Source organism: Rhinolophus hipposideros (genome assembly GCF_964194185.1).
Source record: "Rhinolophus hipposideros genome assembly, chromosome: 11".
NCBI lineage: Eukaryota > Metazoa > Chordata > Mammalia > Chiroptera > Rhinolophidae > Rhinolophus > Rhinolophus hipposideros.
In genome coordinates, this window is record NC_138057.1 from 19,885,693 (window position 1) to 19,906,977 (window position 21,285).

The following is a 21,285-nucleotide window of genomic DNA, read 5'->3' on the forward strand; positions in this document are numbered from 1 at the left end:
TCCAGACCACGTCCAATTCAATATTCTGAGATGATTCTAAACGTTTGATGAAGAAAACTCTGCCTTCCTTTTTCTTAACCTGCTATCAACAAGTTGGGAAAATGGTATCCAGGATATATCTCAATTATTTTTTTCAAAAACCTTTACCTCCTCCTGAGCACTACCCCTCCAGCACAAAAAATACAGTGGACTTGGTATCACAGTACAATAAAAAAATAAAAATAAAAAAAGACTAGGAATAGGAAGTATTTCTACATTGATTTAAAAAGCTGGGCAAATTCATTTCTATAAAGTCTTATAACAGATACAGACAAGAGAGTCCACTGTAGAGAAGTGAATTGCAGCTACTAAGGGAGGGCGCAGGACACAAGCTAATTCCATTGTCCTTGAAAATCCCACACTTAGATATGCACCTTAAGGGTACTTGGGAGACTACAACATAACTGAGAGTAGTAAACTCAAATTCAAGGCAGTCACACTCACTACAAATACTCAATCACAAATAAGAAGCAACTGGGGTGCTTACTGGGGCAAAATTAAAGAGCCACTGGTATCCTGTATACAGAGTAAGTGACGTCATTCTTCCACTTCCCTTCAATGACAGGAGTTATCCCATCACACATCAGCCCTCTGGAATTTGGTCACATCACTGCTTCTCTGTCCCTGATGAGGACAGGAAGCCCTACACTCATCTCTCATTATCTACCATGAGAAAGTGGGACCCAACTGAGAAAAGGCACTCACGAGAAAAGGTATTCCAAACATCAACTAAACACTCTAAATAGCCTTCCTTTTAAAAACTAAATATCTTTAAATAACAACTATTTTAACTTCTCCTTTAGACCATTTATAGGATTTAAACTTACTTCTGGCTCTTTAGCATGTTCATTACAATTAAGGCAACAATTTAATTTCCTTAAAGACATATGTATGTATATCTGCAGAAGTGTATTTTAAATAATTAATAACCACTACGTAAAGACTCACCAGTGCTGTTTTTCCTGCCGAGGACATCAAATACACCAGATGGAACTTTCACAATACTGCTGCCCCACGCAGGAGGCTCCGTAGGACTCTGTGGCTCTCCACTAGGTTGTGAATGTTTTGCCACAACAGCAGAGACATCATACACCTCTGAGAAAAAAACATTTGGATGTTATCATTCCTACTTTTGCCAATATTGAACAGGAACCATATACTGATTTTAATATATTTTATGTAGCTTTTTCCCCCAAGAGGGCGTGAATATCTGACTACTTTATTCATAAATGTTGCCGGTATTGACTGAAATAAAAGTTTTCTGTTAGCATTCAATAATCCTAACTTGAGCATGCCTGAGGGAATTAAAGCTTTGGCCTTCAGTTATACTCCTCATCACTTGTCAACAGGACAGAGCTTGCTTCTGCGTAACTCCAGGGCACAAAATAAATGATATCATTGAAGAAAGTATACTTTTGTGTAAAAAGATAGGAAGAACATCCTATTACCATAAAGTCAAGATATTCCTCCATATTTCCATAAAATGATTATGACAAATCATTTCTACCTCAGTGAGTCCCACAAAAAAAAACAAAAAACAAAAAAAACAGGAAACCACAAAGACTACGTTTAACTCACCAATGAAAACTATCCAGATATTTGAAGGACATGCAATGAAAGCATTTTAAAATAAAAGGGACACTAGAATACAAATATGATGACTCAAAGTTTAGTCTTGTTCTGTCACAAAGTACTGGTAGCTATATACCTTTGGCAAATGATTACTTTAATGGGTCACAGTTTGCTACAAAGTTGAAAACTGACCTACAGGGTCTCTAAAGGTCTCAAATTTTAAAATTCAGAGACTACCAAAGTCTACTATACATAACAATATATAGTATTTTATAAGCTCAGACCTTACATTTCCAGAAATTATCACCAAAATTATCAAATAACACTTCTAATTAATACAGGTATATTTCTAAGTAAAACTAGAAAACATCAGTACTTAACCTTCTGTCTGCACTTTCGTTTTAGTTATCAGTTCTCTTGCTACTGGTTCTTCAGGCACATGAATTTCTGCATCATCCTTGATAAGTTCATCCTTAGACCCATAGCCTTGGTCAGACTGACCACCTACAAAAAACAATGCAGGCTTACACTGAAATGCTTTCATATACTTATAGTCCAGCTATAAAATGTCAAAAGAAAATTCTACTGATCTACACAATTAAATTTAGAGAAAAGGAAGACAAGAAAGCTTACAAAGCGCACAAAACATTTTAAAACGATAAGCAAAGAAGAGGAGAAACGAACATCAAAGACTGAAAAAAACCATTACACGTTTGAAAGCACTGAACCTTAATTTCTTCATCTGTAACTTAAGATTTCGACAAGATGTCTTGAAAAGTTTCTTTTGGAGTGTGTTTATAGAATGCTACTTTTTGTTTAAGAACAGGAAATAAAACAAACATATTTCCACTTTTGCAAAAAGAAATGTAGGAATAATAAACTAGAAAACAATAAAACTAGTTACCTACAAGATGTGGAGAGAAAATAGGATGGAAAGGATGGAGAGGAAAATCTCTAAATATGGCTTGTTATATTGCTTTTATTTTTGGAAATGTATTAACTTCCACATACCGTGTTTCCCCAAATATAAGACCTAGCAGGACAATCAGCTCTCATGCGTCTTTTGGAGCAAAAATTAACATAAGACCCAGTCTTATTTTACTATAAGACTACTTTACTATAAGACTGGGTCTTTAATATAACATAACATAACATAAAATAATATAATACTGGGTCTTATATTAATTTTTGCTCCAAAAGACGCATTAGAGCTGATTGTCCGGCTAGGTCTTATTTTCGGGGAAACACGGTAATAAAAAAAATTAAATCAATAGAACAGGGGTTTGAGGGAGGGGAATAACTAGAATGCAAATAGAAACAAATGAAACCAACTATATTTCATATGACTAACATAACCATGTTAAGATTGGGAAGGACTACGCCAAGTAACTTTGAAACACATTATTTTGAGTATATACCCTAAGTTGGATGGGGGGTCGGGGGAAAAATATTCAAATCCTAAACTTCTTAGGTTTGTTTCTCACAGGGGAATGAGTGTAGCAATTCTGAAATTATTTTATGTGTACTGGAGGACTGAGCAAATGAGTACATGTAAGGATGTTCTGGGGAGGCAAGACTCTTACTAGAGAAGAGAGATTTTTTAAAAATGGAATGAAGGAAGGCAAAGAAAAACCTGTGGGGTTGATTTGGAATTAGAAGTATTTCTACAATATATATACATATTTTGTAGCTCTGCTGAAAAAATCTAGAAGCAGTAACACCTTGGTAACAGTAAGCACACCTAGAGCCCAGATTTTGGTTTCTAAAAATCTATTGCTCATTAAAAGGAACCTAGAATCCTTAAAGAAATGGTTGATTCCAGAGCTCAGGCAGGGAAGGTATGAGAATAAATCCAGAACATTTTATTGCACAAGAAAAGAAAGGAAGTGCTAAAGAACATGATGAAGGCACGCCTAATGGACATAGAATAGAATCCCATCTTATAATGTGGAGGGAGGATAGACCTGGCAAAACCCCCACTTTACAACCATCATAGTAAAGATTGGGTCAGGCAAGAATCATCAATGGATGCTAAATTTAAAAGCGAAAGTATGATGAGAAAGAGGAGTACTGTATAGTCTCATACTGTCTCTTCAGAGACAGCTCATTATCTGCAAGGGGGAGAATAGTACCTAAGAAAAACCAAACACTGAGACACGTGATCAAAATTAACAGGGCCAATTAGGGGCTGACAGACACTGTGTGCCTCTGCGATGTGATAATCGGAAAGATACAATATGACTTTTGTAGTAGAGTCATGGACGCATAACCTAATCTGATCACATGGAAGACAAGCTCAAACTGAGGAGAATTCCACAGAATAACTGCACTGAGTTCTTCAAGACGGTCAAGGTCATGAAAGACAAAGAAAAAAAAAGGTGAGGAACGGTGCCAGGTTAAAGGAGACTAAAGAGAGGGAGTTCAGGTACCACAAAGGACATTACAATATTTGACAAAATTGGAATGTAGACTACAGTTTATCAATGTTTTCCTGAATTTGGTAACGATACTGTGGTTATCTAAGGGAAAATAGCACTGAAGTATTAAGAGGTAACAGGGCAAGATGTATGCAACCTGCTCTCACACGATTTAGGAAAAGAAAAATAATGTGCATATGTGTATAGAAAGAAAATGATAAAGCCAATGTGGCAAACTAAAAGTGAGTGAATCTAGATAAAAGTTATACAAGAGTTCTCTGTACTATTCTTGCAACAGTTCTATAAATATGAAAGTGTTTCAAAATGAAGTATTTTAAAAGTCTACCTTGGCTTTAAACTATCATTTACTAGAGAATCCTTTTATAAAGGATGTCAATGAAAAACACATATAACAAAAAATATAGTGTCTTATACTTTCTACTACCACTTGTTACACTGCCACTCAAACTTTGGATTTGCCATATAACAAAAGAACTAAACTTCTTTAAATACTGCTATTTAGAATGACTAACTTCAGTCACATTTTTATTGGCCCCCTCAGAAAGACAGGTAAAGCACTGTGGTGCCATGAAAAGGACACTGGACTGGAAACTGAGTAAATTGATTAAACCCAGATATGCTCCCCAACAAGCTAAGTGACTCAGTATCAGGTATCAAGTGGAAAGATTCTACAAGATAGTCCTTAATGAAAAGAGTAACTTAAGCATCTGGGCTGCAAGTCTTCCAAAGTATCAAATGACATCACCAGAGATACATAATCACTGTAAATTCAGTACTGGGGCTTCAGCCATTTGAAATGCAGCTGAAAAGAAATATATAGAAAAGGGATCTGAAGTTTCTTCCCCAACTATTGGAGTCTTTATGCCAATTACTCGGGATTATGAGGAGATCATTTTTTTCTCTTAAAGGAGACAAGTTTTAAAACCTAGAGGGACAAGGAGAGTATTTATCTATTATTATTTTTATTCCTGGTGAAATGGTTGCATACCACAAAATTATTTTCTTGGTTTTTCATATATGAAATCCATTTCTTTTAAAAATATTAGGATAAAATACAGGAGGAAATAAAATAAGGTGGCTTTAAAATGAAAGTTTCATAAAAATTCCTACTTGATAAAAGAAAGTTAATATACAAACAGGACTGTAACTTAGCCTTATGTTGACTTTCAATAATTTAGACATGCTTCTGTAATTATGGGGGTGGTTTTTAGCATAAGAATTCAGTAGACCAGTTTTAGCAAGCATAAACCACCTCAACAGCTAGCACGCTGAAATCTTCAATGCCTATAAAACTATTTGACACAATACTACAAACCAATCTCAAAACAAGAATTATAGCAAATCACACCGTACTTTCAAATAAGATAACAAATACGCTTGCAAATCGATCATCAAATGTTAGTTGGATATTTTTAGTAGTACATAATATATGATAACACTTATTTGAAGGAGACAAAGTGAAGAAAACTAAAATTGTTTTCTGCTGGTAACGATACTTAAAATACAACAAGATGTCTCTCCCCCACCCTTGCACGTCAGCACAATTTAACCTAAGAAATGGGAAATTACCTGAAGCAGTTAACATTCAAAGGTAGAATTAATGCACACGTGTATCCATGGCTTCACGTCACACAAGTCTGTCTGCACCCCCACACCATGACAGCCAAGGACAAATGCAGCACCAAGAAACAGCACAGACCAAAAGCAGAGCAAACAAAGGCAAAGAAAGGAAACTTCAGTCATTGAGACAAGTTCATCAGATGGAGTACAGGAATGAGACTCAGAATTCTTTTTAAAGAAAAGCTTGAGATATTAACAACAACAAAAAAGAAAAAGAACACAAGAAGAAGGATGTGCAACACACATATATCTGCTCAATGTGCTCCTTTAATCACGTTTATTCCTACCTTCAGGGGACAGAGGTTACGCTGATAGTTTGCATATTAAGTAGCTTCAGTAGTTTCTCAGATTTTAAAAAGTGTCATTTAAAGTAATGACTATACAAAAAGAATATTTTTTTCAGTGTGTGGCTTATTTTCCTCCCTCTTCAATAGCCATAATCTCAAATCTTTAATAAATATTTCCCACTTAATGAAAAGATTTGCAAGTTATCACTAATATTCAAGTTCCTCAGCTCACGATTCCTAACAATTACATGATATACTTTCACAAACTAATGATGAACAAATGCAAAGAAGCTCCATGCTAGAGCCTTTTGTACAGCACTCCAAAGGTAATTTATACGACAGGAAATAAAGAGAAGTGAGCCACAACCAGAGGTATACTTTCTTCCCTTATTATATCTAGTTTTTGAAGTACTCATATTGCACAAACTCGAGAAAGGAGGGTAAAAGTGTTTTAAAAAAGGAAAGACTTAACATGAGAGGAAGTGATGGGTCAGTAAAACGCAGACTTAATACCTGTGCTAGAGTGATTATCAATGGAATCGAGCCTGATTAAATCTCTGACGAAGACTGTGTGCTCCCCACTATTAGCATCATTAGAACTATCCACGCTACCGTGGCTCACCGTGTCCCCATCACTTCCACCTGTGGCATTCTGAGGAGCTAAAGACAAGGACACAGCAGGTCAGTAACTCATGCACTGGTAACCTCTGAAACTAAACATGAAGGACCCAAAGTTCATTTAAAATTGCAGAACACTTTCTAAATTAGTGGGGGAAACCATTCTGGGACTAAGGTAACCTCTGTCTTTAGTTGTATATAAAAATATCGACCAGAATTTCATTTAAGTTCTCTACTTCATATAATTAAAATTCATATACCTCTAAAGCTTATGGTTTAGCAAGAAAGTATCTTTCCAATCACATGTATTACCTGATATTGAGGAGACCTGTGACTTTTGCACAGTCTTTCTAAGCGGCTGCCTAAATTGTGCCAAGCCATGTACCACATTCCGTACCTTCGTCCACAAGAAGATACCACTGCGGTTACTGCGAGGCCACGGGCTCTCCAAAACTACCTACAGGTAAAAATCATGATTATTAACAATAGTTGATTTTTAAAAATATACATACATATATAATACATGTATAAAACGTATACCCCAAAACCTCTAAAAGAAAGTATAAAAAATTATCAATCTTAATAAGCGGCATGTATTGCCCAACGTCAATCCTACTTACCTTATTGTAATAACCATAAGTAATAGCATTTGGCTTTATGTTAGCAGTTTTCATTTCAAACAAGACTCTCACTGCTAAAACAGGATGACCCCAAAGTCCACAAAGTTGCATTACTACGCGATAGCACACCTAACAAAAAATAATATCAAAGCATTAGCAGTTAGCATATTAGTCCATCTGTGACTTGTAGAGGTTTTTTAATGACTTTACCCAATTCTTCAAAGTTATTAAGCACTACTTTCTCCTTTGTTCTGGTTTGAGTCTCAGTAAATTATTTTTAAAACCTACTCATTAATGGAAGTACCAGCATTATTAACTATTTCATGTAAGACTTATGTGCATGTGTGCCATTTGTTTCAGTAACTAAGTTTACACAGAGAATGACTATTATTCTCCATAATTTGAGAAGAAATTCATTTTTAAAATCAAGTATGATTAAAAATTGCTTTCCCCCAAATCATTCTTTATATTCTACGTCAAAGGAATTAAAGACAGCATTCTCCAGGATGCCTACATAACAAACAGAATTCTGTAAACCCATGTTAAAATTTTGAGTATGAGAAGAAAGTTAAAAACACTGTAATATAATTAGCAAAGGCTTTTCTGAGGATAGTATTTACCAAGGGGGGCTAGATTTAATCATAAGAGGACAAGTCAATTGGGTACTCCTAAAAGTTAGAATCTCACATATTTAGAAGATGATAGAAGAAACCATGAAAAATAAAATAAGAATCTCAAGGATCCCTGGCAAAGAGGTGAGCCAGTTTATAGAAATAGTGACAGGGCAGCCAGACTTATTTATAATAAACAAATAGCTTAATTTGAGAATAAAGAAATATACATATCGAAGATACTCTTCTTAGGACTTGTAAAATGTGCTGTTTACGACAGAGTTGGTTAACAACTCTGCGTGTCATAAAGCCAAGCTGCTCTTTCTATTGAAGGGAAAATTAGAAAGATGTGAGAAAGGGTATTTTACCCAAGAGAACAAAAGAAATAAAATATAAAAATAAATTTGAAGAGGCAGAGGTTCATAAAGATGAGTACCATGAAGACAGAATGCAGAGAGTAATTTAGGAGCAGAAGGAGGTCAGAAACTGTTAGAAGAACTCCATAAGCGATTAGGTTAAAAATGTTCTACAAAACTACATGAATGAGGAACAACTGAAGGAACCAGGTAAGAAGGGATGAAGAATGTCACAAGAGGGTTCTTCAAATATCTGAAGAGCTGTCACAGAGAGAGGGAGTAAACAGTTTGTACAACTCCAAAAAGCCACAGGGAGGCAGAACTGATCTCTACATAAAACACACACTTTATAACAATTAGAGCCAATTCAAATATAGGCAAGATCCCATGTTACAAACTTCCTACAGAGCATCTCAGCTTTAGGTTGAAGTTGTATTAAAATATCTTAAAGTTCTATTCAACTATAAGGAAATCACTTTCTTTGTCAAATTGGGATTAATCTGATTTTTCTCCAAAATGATTCTCGACAATGAACTTATTCTCAAGTCTGCAAAGTGTTCCCCCAACCTTCCAGGTTTACCTGTCTATGTAAGAACCAGGCACCAAACTAAAGAAATAGTAATCATGCCAGGTATATCATTTTCCAATTGCAGTATTTTGTTGCCTATAACATGGTGTCTTTCGGGCATCTGTGGTAGATAAAAGATGGCCACCAACTCTGTGCTGCCCCTCCCACTAAGAGGCCTATGTCCCTGTCCTCGACTCGAAGGGCAAGGACTTAAGAGACTGCATGATCAACAGAATTCGGCTGGTGACACTGTACCAGTTTCCAGGCTTAGGATTTAAGAAACTGCCAGTTTCCACTTCCTCTCTCTTGAAACAAATGCTCTTGGAACACTAAGCTATCATGGAAAAAGCCCAACCACCACATGGAGAGGTCCTGAAACTAAATGGAGGGAGAGCAGCCCACCTGAGCCTAGCCTTCTGGTCAATTTTGCCAAGGTACCTGGCTGGCATTTGAGTTAAACTAACTGTCTTGGACTCTCCAGACCAGACCAGCTAGCAACTGATTATAACCAAGGGATTTCAGTTAATTCAAGAAGCAGAAAAATTGCCTAGAATCCTTCCCGAATTCTCAACAAATAAAGATTTAATAAAATGGATGTTTTAAGCCGCTAAGTTCTGGGGTGGTTTGTTACTCAACAATATATAACAGTATCTGTTAGACTGAGAGATGTAGGAATAAGCATGACACAAATATTTCATTAAAAATTCAGTGAATAATATTAAAAGCCCAAGTATTAAATGCAAAATGCATTATGCATTTTAATTTTAATTCAACCTAGGTGGCATAACGTTATGTCTGGGCTTTCTAAAAGTTTTATTTTAAAAATCTAGGTTATTACAACTTTTACAAAGTTAAAACACATCTTAAAATATATCTTAGATATTAAAACTAACTCTATCAGAATAATTTTTTAAAACACTAAAATGTATGAGATACAAAACACTGTTTCTGATCGAGTATTTTTAATTTCCAAATAGTTTTATACACATCAGACGAGAGAAAATATAATCAAATATGAGAATGGATATTTTAGTAATTGTTTTATAACTTTATTTTTTTTAATTTAAAAGCTTTTATAACATACAGACAATACCTAGAGAAAAATGAGTTTCAGTGTGCCCACATCATTACCAAATCTTAATACCACAGACGCTGTATTAGTTTCAGATCCTTTCTATTTTAAAGAAAAAAATTATAGCTGTTGCTGAACGCTACAGTGTGCTCTCTTCAATCCCATCCCTCTTCTATCCTTGTGCTTTCTCCCTCCCCCGAGATATCCATTACTCCGAATTTTTATTTCAACTTCATTTTAAATTCTAATCTGGTTCTAAATATCACGTATAATTATTTTAACACCAAAAATAATTTTAAAGGAAAAAATAGCCAAGAGAAAGGCTAAGTAAGTGACTCAGTTTCTTCAACCAATAACTGGACCTACCTCGTAGGATGGGTATACGGTGGCTTAAGAGAGATGATGTATGTAAAACATGCAGCGTCATTCACTGAGTGCTTACTATGAGCGAGGTACTATTTTAGGCACATTATGTGCATCACCTGATTTAATAAACCTCAAATTAACCTTATGAGGAAGGTACTATTATTATCTACATCAGTGGGACACTTTTGTCCTCCAGATGTCACTTGGCAATGTCTGCAGACATTTTTGATTGCCATGGCGGGGGAGGGATGTTACTGGCATATAGTGGGTAGAGGCCAGGAATGCTATTAAACATCCTACAATGCGCAGGACAATAAATAATTACGTGGGCCAAATGTCAATAGTGCCAAGGTTGAGAAACTCGGATCTATATTTCAGATACATAATCTGAAACACAGACTGGTTTTATAACTCACCCTCGGACATAAGTCCTAAGTGGAGAGCCACTTACTAAAAGCCTATTTCCTATTAGCTTCCTAACAAAGCTATATTAAGTCAATATTATTTTCTATTTATCAAGGGTAAACAATCTAGTCTAAGTAAGGAAGTCTCTGCTTCATTCCAAAGCAGTAATTTTAAATAAATATATTTGAAAATAAACGGTAAGTACTCACTCTATGAAAGAGTAAATGTTTTACCGTTGCTACTTAATAAAATTATTTGACACTTTAAAGCAACTGAGATGTAAACTTTCTTAAGAATACAAAAATGAAACTTATCTTAGTAACAATCTCAATTTGTTATACTTGCCTCATCTAGTGGATCCACATCTGTTTTCCTCATCTTAATGAGTACATCATACGCCTGCTGAAGTGCTCTGACTTTAGGATGCGAAACTCTAACATAGGCTGGGAGACAAATAAACCATAAACTGTAACAGTGACTGAAGAGACACCGGGCCCACTGTGGTGGATTTGTGTAACATCTCTTCGCCAGCTTATGAGCTGTTTTTATCTCCTACAAAGAGAATACATAAAACATTATGGTCTTTACTAAAATTCATTAGGATGGGGGCGGGGGGTGAGAAGGAAATAGGAGAAAAGAATTTAACATAAAATTTCATTCTAAAATCAAGCGTTTCATAGTTTTACTTTTGTGAGTGGCTTCCTACTTAGAGCCACAAGGATCCTTCAACATTCAACTATAGAAGCACTTTATACTGTACTGTTACTATTTATTGGCAGGCATGCGTCTCCTAACAGACTAGAAAATCCTTAAAAGCAGAGATCATTCATATTTTAAATATAACAGTTAGTTAATTAGGCACCTTTCACAGAGAAGGCAGTCATATGCTTGATGGATGAAAGGGATTTAACCATTTATAGCCTATGAGTTCCTCAACATCATTCTTGAAAAGTGAGTCTTCTCACTCCTCCCTGCTAAGAAGTTTAAGATGCCCTAGACCATTTCTTGCCAAGATTTATACTTTAGCCTCCCCCTCACCACAGTCCGTGTTAATTCCTTCATTGACCGATTACTTGAAAAGAACTATTCTCCTCAAGGCAACAGTCTTGAGAAAGATCACAGACCTTCCTAGCTAATAGTTTCATAGTCATGTTTTCGACGTCTGATTCTCATTTTGATTTAGGTGGAAAACAGACTAAGTATCAAAATCACCTGCTGAGCTTTATCAAACTATACATACTCCCAGAAACTATAGAACCTTCCAGATATGGCAGACTGTTATTGTACGTATGCCTTGCACTAAAGATCCTTCTGCTAAGACGTGTTCTAAATAAAAATTATCTGGTATATTAATTTTTCTCATGATCTCTATTTCCATGAGACTTGAAGATATATCTGAACACACAGTCACTTGTTTTCTAAGATTTGAAGGTCCTTTCCTTTTCCAGCTAGCCTGGAAAAAAAATTCTGGTGAAAATGAAATTTAAAGACTGGCAAATTTCCATTTTAAAAACTTGCCTTTATTAAGCTGGTATGGGTAAAAAAAATAATTTTCCCTTCAGACAGCACTGAGAGAAATGTGCACTGTACGAAATTAAGAACACTTCAGGTTACCTCAAGGATTTGTATAGGAATTGGTAAAAACTGAGCTAAGGATTTTATTTGTGAAATTTTCCATGTTTTGTAGACCCCCAAAATGTCACTATCTGTATAAAGGACGTTTAATTTTAACTCACATCTAACTATATAGCTGAACTCTACACCAGACTTATGCCTACACCAGATATGGTATTAAAACAAGATGTCTAGGTTGCCCTCAGTTAACTCACTTCAACTCCTTTCAGAATGTAGTCTTTGTTATAAAATACATTTATATTAATCACAAGAAAAATGCAAATCAAAATCACAATGAGATACTACTTCACACCCACTAGGTATAATCAAATAATGACTATAATCAAAAAGATAGATAATAAGAATCGACAAGGATGTGGTGAGACTGGAATGCTCATACACTTAATGCTCATAATCATACATTTAAATGCCAGTGGGAATTTAAAATGGTATAGCCACTTTGGAAAAGCCTGACAATTTCTCAAAAGGTTAAACACAGAGTTACCATATGACTCAGCAATTCTACTTCTAGGCATATATCCAAGAGAAATGAAAACATACATACACACAAACATTTGTACACAAATGTTCATAACAGCACTATGTATAATAGCCAAAATGTAGGAAACACCCCACATGTTCATGAATGGAAAAAAAAAATGTGGTACAGTATATCCACACAATGGACTATTATTCACCAGTAAAAATAAAGTACTGATAATACATGCTGCAACATAGATGAACCTTAAAAACATTATTATAAGTGAAAGAAGCCAGTTACAAAAGGCCACATGTTATACAATTTCATTTAGATGAAATGCCTGGAATAGACAAAACTACAGAGACAGAAAATAGATTAGCGGGTGCCTAAGGCTGTGGGGGATGGAAGAACACGGAGTTGTTAACTCCCTATGGGGTGAGGGCTTTCTTTTTGGGGTGACAAAAATGTTCTATAATTGATTGAGGTGGCAGTTGCACAGCCCTGATAATATACTAAAAGCCACTGAGTATACTTTACATTGGTGAATTGTATGACATGTGAATATCTCAATATTAAGTTGTTACTTAAAAAGTGTATTTGGTTCCCAAGGAATTTCTTAAAGCGTAAACATAAAGCATTCAAAAACTTCAGTAGAGTTTCAAGAAATATAAATTAGTTCATTAACAACCATAGTAGGTCTTCAAATGGTTGCCCTGGGTGATAACTCTAAACTATGAGCTGCATATCACATACACATATTTTATTACATTTTAAATTAACATGTATTAAATAAAGAATATCTGACCTGTTTAGTTCTCTTAGCCATGAGAGCTGGACTGTTTGTAATGCTATTCCCAGTAGGGTGTCTACTAAAACAAAGTTTCAACTCCTGTGGTCTGTCAAAAAGCTTAAGGTCCAGTCTTGGAAAGTATTTGTAACTAAAATAAAAAGCAAAAATAGAACTGCTGATTTACAATACATTAACTCTTTATATTATTCTAAAATTTAGGTGAATATTTCTAAATCTCAAATAGTATCCCATTTTATTCCCCAAAATTCTAATACAGAAAATTTTTTTTTCAAATATAAAATGCAGTTATAAAATACACAGACTATCTAAATAGAAACTTCGGCTCCTCCCACCCTATTTGTTATTTTCAACCAATCTCTGCAAAACACAAAACTTTGATCTGACTTGACACAGGAATTGATAGCCCTTACAACAAAACCCATGTGTTCAATGATAATGTATATTGAAAAATATTTACTACACTTCATAATTTTTTTTTGTTCATAAAAGTATCTTGCACTGGTATCTAAAAAGAAAAAAAATCCATAACATTTTTAGTTTAGGGATATACCATAACTTAACCAATTCTTTACTATTGGACATTTTTAGGTTATTTCTGAATTTTTGCAATTAAATATCTTTGTACATGTATCTTTGTGAATACTTTTGCTTACTTTCTTAGGATATGCCCAATAACAGGGTTTGATATGTTCAATGTTTATCAAGAGAATCAAAATTATTATAATCACTACCAAATTATTTCCAGAAAGGCTATATACTTGCATACACATTAATATATACTCTAACTAGTAGCACAGCCTACCGTCAATATGATAGATTAAAAATGCTTCTAGTCATCATTTTGGTTTGAATTTCTTTGAATACTAGAAAAGCTTAATATATTTTCATATTATTGACAACTGGGATTTCTTCTCGGAAACTGCTTATTTCCTTTGGCCAATTTTATTCTGTGAGATACGACCTTTCCCTATTTGATTTACCTTGTTCAATACCTGGGTTCCAATGTACAGTGAGTAAACCAAAGTAAAAAAGAATTCCATAATTAATATGCAATCAAAATAGTATTTAGTTAAGCCACTCAATCCCTATGGCATATACTTTTTATTCTTATGCAGTCCTTCTGAGATTATATATTAATTCCCTATTTTTGGAAGACAGTTATTTTATACTTCCTTTGCCCCAGATATTCTTTTAGGAACATAGCCGAAGAAAATAACTGTGTATATACACAAAGATACAGATAGCAAAGAACTACAAACAAATCCAAAGGACACTAGTTAAACAAATCACAATAAATGCATGCAATGTGGTCATTCAAAATGATACGGCACAAAAATATTTAATGGCATGGGAAACTGTTCAGACCAGGCAACACAGGTTACAAAGAATATGTACAAGACGAACTCCTATCTGTTTTAAGAATAGTAAATGCAAATTTATGCACAAAAAGACAGGAAAGATATATATACAATTATTAACAGACATTAAGTATTGATGCTAGCTTTTCTTTTGTTTGATTTTCTAAGTTTATTAAACTCTGTAATAAACAGCTTATTAAAAAATTCCGTGACTCATCTAGCTCTATCAACTTGGTATCTTCTGTTGAATCAAAATCAACCTAAATACAATTATTTTCTCCAATTAATTTGTATATAAGACCTACCTCTCAAATTTAAAAACTTAAGTTTAAGAAAAAAACACCTTATGTTTTCCACGCCTCTGTTGTTGTTATAATTATGATATTATAATAAATAATCAAATACAGCTTAATTTCACAAAAGATTCCCATACAAATCCTATTCTTTACATTTGTTTTAATAAAAAATGATTCCTGGCCCTTTACTTTTAAGTTCACTCTGGCATCTTACTAATGAATAAGAATTTCAGTCTTTTGACAACAAAACCCCCAAAGAGAGCAGGAAATTCACAAAAGTACATTTTTTTCTTCTTCAGAAATGAACTTTCTAAAGATTAAAATGTGGTTAAATGTTTAAGTGAATAGTGATCAACATCTGACTTATCTTCAACAAGGCTGTCCAATTCTTACCTTCCATTACCCAGTGACATTTCCATAAAATACTCATCTCCATGAGTTCACTCATTAAGTTTTGAAAATGACCTTCACAAATAATTAATATATGTATCCACTAATAATCACAAAAGATCAAAATAAATTATTCAAGCTGTGCCCAAATAGCTCTTTAAAAAAATTCCTGCTACCTGTACTTTGGTGACAGGTCCTTCCCATCATCAGGAGGTGGCTCTGGTGGCGTTATGAACACAGTGTGCTCACTTTTCTGTGAGTCATCTAGCTCTATCAATTTGGTATCTTCTGTTGAATCAAAATCACCCTGAAAATAATTATTTTCTCTAATTAATTTGTATATAAGCAAGACCTAATTCTGAAATTTAAAAACTTAAGTTTCAGAAAAAAATACCTTATCTGTTTTCTCCGTGCCTTTATCAGGAAACAACTAGAAAGGAAGCATTCATGGTGAAAATGTCTACTGTGAATTTAATACAGATTATCTTAAATTCTTATTTTAAAAACTATTCTTTTAATATTGGGTGGATACAAAACACTTCACAATATATTTTTGGGACCCTGTACTATGTTAGGCTAAAGTATAATATTTCTGTTATAATAATATTTTACTATTAAATAATAACTATTAAAATAGAAAACAATTTATTTTGATTCATTTTTTTTTTTCATAAATCCTTCTTCACAAGCAGAAGATGGCAAATCACTGGGGAATCTGGCTTCTCAAATCAAAAATTTCATTATTATTAAACCCCTGCATTAGTGATTGATATTATCTAAGCATCCTCTGACTGCAATGATATTGGACCATCAATTTTACAAGTAAAAATGTTAAGTAATTGTAATCACATCCCTGAAGTTGTAGATCACACTGACAGAATGGGAGGAAATTAATCAAGTCTTCTAAAGCATATGAATCATTAGGAGCCCGTAAGAACTACAATGCCATAATAGTGTACCTTTTCTGGATATAATCTCAAATTTTGTATAATATATGGTTTGCATTAACAAAGATCCCAAGATCCACTTAGCAAAACTAAGAACTCTAGTAAAACTAAGAAATAACATGTAAGTCATCAATCAACTGTCAAGAATCAACTTAAACTTCCTCAGGATGGGTGAGTAAAGCTTTAAAATTTAACATATTTCCAAATATCCTCCACTAGGACAAAAGTATCTGGAAAGACATTGAAACAAAAGAACATAGGACTCCATTATGCATAAAACAAGTTTTTCAATGAAGTACTAAATCCTATCTTATTCATATAAATAAAAAAAATATAATATTTAGGAGGTTCAATGAAATGTTCTTAGTACTTAGTAGTTAGAAAAACAAAGTGAAGTTCAAAGAGAAAAATTAGTTATGTATGTTAGAAACTAGTTACAAGGAAAATGACTTTTATATTAAGCCCAGAATCAGAGACACAGACACACACACACACACACACACACACACACACACACACACACACACCCATACTGTCTCCCTCAGATCATGGGCTAATAATGATGATTATACAGGTAGTTTGTAAAAAAAAAAAAAACTGTTAAAGTTTTTCCTTAACATTAATATATAGGACAAATTTTACCTTTTCTATGCAGTCATCAAAAAATGCCAATCCAGTATCTTTATCACTTACAAAACTACATTCTTCAATGAAACGAATAAAAATCTGTGTTTTGCATAAAAGGCTGTAGAATTTTGTATAGGCACGATCTCGACTTTTTAAAAATCCTGAAGAAAACAAAATTGCAATTAAATTCAAATTTTAAAGTGGAACTAAATGTTACATTAAATGTTATCTTAAACTTGTACATATCTATATTATATTCTCTTTATACACTCATATATAAATGTTTATAGAAGCATGTAATAACCATAGCTCCTTCTGCCTGATTCAACCATAGAAAAAGATTAATTTATACCATTAACCTTTTCACTGAAATCTGAATCTCCTATAAGAAACCTCTAGCTCTACAGCTCTAAGTAGAAATTTCTAATACTCTGCACCTTCTTAAGTGAGAAGGGTCTATGTTCTTCCTCTGCAATGCCTCCACACAATTACTTCTGTATCATCTCGTAAAAATTTCTGCTCACTGAAGGTTAAAGTATCTGGCTATTCTACCTTTCCCCTACTAACTGTAGTCAGCTACTGACTTCAGGGACACTTCTCCTTCATTCACTGAAGACCAGGCATCTAATTCAAAGTCTTCTCTCCAACTCCTACTTCTCTCCAACTCTTCTCCTGTTGAAGAATGATGATGGTATTCTCATCCAAAAATTATGTAAAACTGAGGAAATACCTAAAAGCAAATCACATTCTACTATAACTGAATATGTAGTATTTTAAATATAAGCAACATCTTTGATTTTTCATAATTAAAGACCTCCAATTTCAGATTTCTCAGGAAAAAAATGGGTTAGAAAAATTAAAAGATTCTATTCATAGAACTAGATTACAAATGCATAGAAGTTCATTATATTTTCAGATAAATTTCTAAGAATTTATATAGTGAATATTTCTTGGTACCAATACCAAATAGAAAATATTTCATTTCTATAAAAAGTAATTATATTTTCAATGCCACTTACCCTGTCGGTCAAATAATGAATCAGCAGCTGTGGCTTTATTTGATGGAGCCTCTGTGATTGGCTTGAGATATGCCCTGTATCCTCTTAAAATAGATGCCATAAAGCGCAAAAATGCCTCTTGAATTTCCATCTCAAGTTGTGTCATCTTTTTTTGCCAGGAGAAATCTGCTTCAATTGGAGTCATCTCAATTGCTGAACCTTCTTGAGTTTTTCGGTGAACTGACAAATGAAACAAGAGAAAATGGAATTAACATATAATATTATGTATATAAAATGATTGAACAATTCAGGAAATTTTCAAAATAAGCTTGTAACTTCCTGAAGTTCCTTTTTCCATGAATGTAAAGGGATCTTTGGCAGGGGCCAGCAGAGATGCTCAAGCAGAAAGGCACAGACAACATGCTCAAAAAACCCTATTAAATTCTTGTTATTGGAATTTTATTTTGTAATGAGACTCCTTTTAAGCAGAGAAAAATTATGTTTAAATTTAAGAAGAATTTTCTCATATGCTTCTTTCATTAAATATATTCCTTTTCCTCACATTTACCTGAAGATAGCTGCGGATACAATTTCTTCAAGGTGCTAAGTAGATTTTTGCACGGCTTTTTGGGAAGCTGCTTCCAGTTCATGTTCTTCTTTTCATCGGATCTATTAAACAAAAACGTAACTAATAAAATCTCTCATAATCTGTTTTTACTTAAACAAAATTCTCATGACAAACTAAAAAAGAAAATGGAAAGGGTATTTTCACTAAAATTACAACAACTGATATAGACAGTCTGAATAAGTGGTTTTTCAAGTTCTCTTTTGATTTCAAGCTGAATAACAAAAATCTTCGTAATTCCCTAAAATAATATATACTGAAAAAATGTGTAGAGTGTTTTCCCCTGGAACAGGCTATATATTTTTAATTTGGTCATCTCACACTAACCCTCCAACAAACATTTTCAATGTTGGAGTTATGAATACAACACTGAAGCCTTGCTTCAAAAGTTATATTTTAGAATTACAGTATTTTAACTGTCAAACTTAATTGACGTGAAACTTCAATCTACCTGTTAGGAGCCAATCTCAACAAATATCGAGTCAGTGACATACAGAGCATGTTCTGACCACAATTCAACTAAGTTAGCATTTATGGGGGAACATAGCCAAAGAGTGAATACAAGAAATTTAAAAAATACACAAGGATTGTACATAATGTGATTGCTTATAGCCAAAAAATTGAAGAGAATCTACAAATTAAAAGAATTCAACTTAACTGCTGGGCAGCAGACCACTACATAAAAATCAGTAACACTACTATACCCCAGCAACTAACAGGCAGAAATTTTAATTTAAAATACCATTTACAATAGTGATAAAAACCCTAAGGTACCCAGGAATAAGCAAATCTAACAAAAGATGTGCATGGGCTTTACAAGAAAACTGCAACATTTATTGAAAATTTTTAAAAAGACCTATGAAGTAAAATACCACATCCACAGATAGGGAAACTTTATGTGAAAAAGATGTCACTTGTCCCCAAATTAATCTATAAATTCAATAGAATTCTAACCAAAATCACAACATAATTTTTTGCAGAACAAGCTAATATAGTAAAATACATATCAAAGGAGCAAAGGACAAAATAAATCAAAACAATTTTAAAAAAAAGGGTTGTAAAGGGACTTGTCATTTCACATCACAACTTTCTTTAACCATGTTATTAAGATATAATTCATGTAGTACACAATTTACCCATCTGACGTGTACAATATGATGAATTTTAGTATATTCAGAGTTGTGTAACCACCACCACCATTTTAGAGTATTTTCATCGCCTCAAAAAGAAACCCTGCCTCCCCTTAGTCATTAACTCCCAATTCCCCCATGCCAACCAACCACTAACCTATTTTCTGTCTACAGATTTGCCTTGGATATTTCAGATAAATTGGATCACATAAAGTTTCTTAGCATATTTTCAAGGTTCATCCATGTTGTAGACAACATAATTTTAGAGTCATTAAGATAGTATTACACTGGCAAGAAGCTCAAACAAAGCAAAGGAACAGAATAATAAGCGCGGATATCCACACAAATACAGAAATTGGTACGTAACGGTGTTGACAATGAAGACCAGTAGGTAAGAAATGAACTGAGTATTCAATAAACAGTGCCGTGACAACTGCTTATCCCTGTGAAAAAAATAAAATGGTATCTCTGTGTCATGTCATATACTAGTATCAAGTTTAGTTGACTTAAAGACCTACATGAGAAAAGCAAAACCTTACAACTTTAAGAATACCCAAGAGTATTTCATGACCTCAAGGAAGAGAATTCCATATACAAGATCCAAAAACAGCAGTCTATACAGAGTAATTGATAAATTTGATCAATTAAAATAAGCTTAAGCTTCTGTTCATCAAAAGACACGATAAATAGAATGAAAAGATAAGTCAGTGTGGGAGAAGCTATTTGTAATTTATATAACAGACCAATAATTGATTGCAGATTACATAGAGAACAGATACAAAGAAAAAGACAAACAACTCAACAGGAAAATTTACCCCCAAAAAAGGGAAAATTCAATTCACAAGAGAAGAAAACTAAAGGGCAAAATGAAGTTAAATGTCCCCCTTGCAACTAATTAGAGAAATGTGAAGTAAAGCCACAGTAAGATCCCATTACCATCAAATCGGCAAAAATTTCTGACTATAACAAGTATTGGCAAAGATATGAAACACAGAGAACTCTCATTTGCTGCTGAAGAGAGGTAAACCTGGAAGAGTAATGTGGCATCAGCGAAGCCTACCGAGAAACACTGGTACTTTAAGGTACCTGCTTCAGAGGAATTCTTGCCCACGTGCTCAAAGAAATATGCACAGTAATGATCACACCAGCCTTGTTCATAATTGCAAAATTCAAGGTACAATCTAAATATCCATCAACACTGATAAACACTGAAACTGAAGTAGAACTACATGTAGCAACACGGAAGAAATCACAAAGAATGCCAAGAAAAAAAGCAAGCCACAGAAAACTACACAAACATACACAAACAAAACTACACAAACTTTTTAAAGTATACAAAGTATCATTTAGAGTAATACATATTTCTAAAAACAACTGGAAATAATAAACACCAAATTCAAGATAGTGGTTAACCAAGAGCAACATATGTTTTAGAA

At 33.9% G+C, this 21,285-nt stretch overlaps 1 protein-coding gene across 4 annotated transcripts in view; it reads right to left on the reverse strand.

The window, feature by feature from the left end:
- DENND4C (DENN domain containing 4C) overlaps nucleotides 1–21,285 on the reverse strand; it is a 93,003-nt gene that overhangs the window by 26,703 nt on the left and 45,015 nt on the right. For 2 of the 4 annotated variants that reach the window (XM_081066057.1, XM_081066058.1), the window contains exons 11-22: nucleotides 18,663–18,763; nucleotides 18,116–18,334; nucleotides 17,112–17,257; nucleotides 15,917–15,952; nucleotides 15,699–15,829; nucleotides 13,473–13,605; nucleotides 10,918–11,124; nucleotides 7,195–7,323; nucleotides 6,887–7,031; nucleotides 6,470–6,616; nucleotides 1,993–2,115; nucleotides 988–1,134 (exon numbers count right to left, since the gene is read on the reverse strand). In XM_081066057.1, coding sequence (XP_080922183.1) covers nucleotides 988–1,134; nucleotides 1,993–2,115; nucleotides 6,470–6,616; nucleotides 6,887–7,031; nucleotides 7,195–7,323; nucleotides 10,918–11,124; nucleotides 13,473–13,605; nucleotides 15,699–15,829; nucleotides 15,917–15,952; nucleotides 17,112–17,257; nucleotides 18,116–18,334; nucleotides 18,663–18,763 — 1,664 coding nt within the window. The remainder of the gene's footprint in view (nucleotides 1–987; nucleotides 1,135–1,992; nucleotides 2,116–6,469; nucleotides 6,617–6,886; nucleotides 7,032–7,194; nucleotides 7,324–10,917; nucleotides 11,125–13,472; nucleotides 13,606–15,698; nucleotides 15,830–15,916; nucleotides 15,953–17,111; nucleotides 17,258–18,115; nucleotides 18,335–18,662; nucleotides 18,764–21,285) is intronic. The other 2 variants (XM_081066056.1, XM_081066059.1) reach the window with 1 other exon arrangement.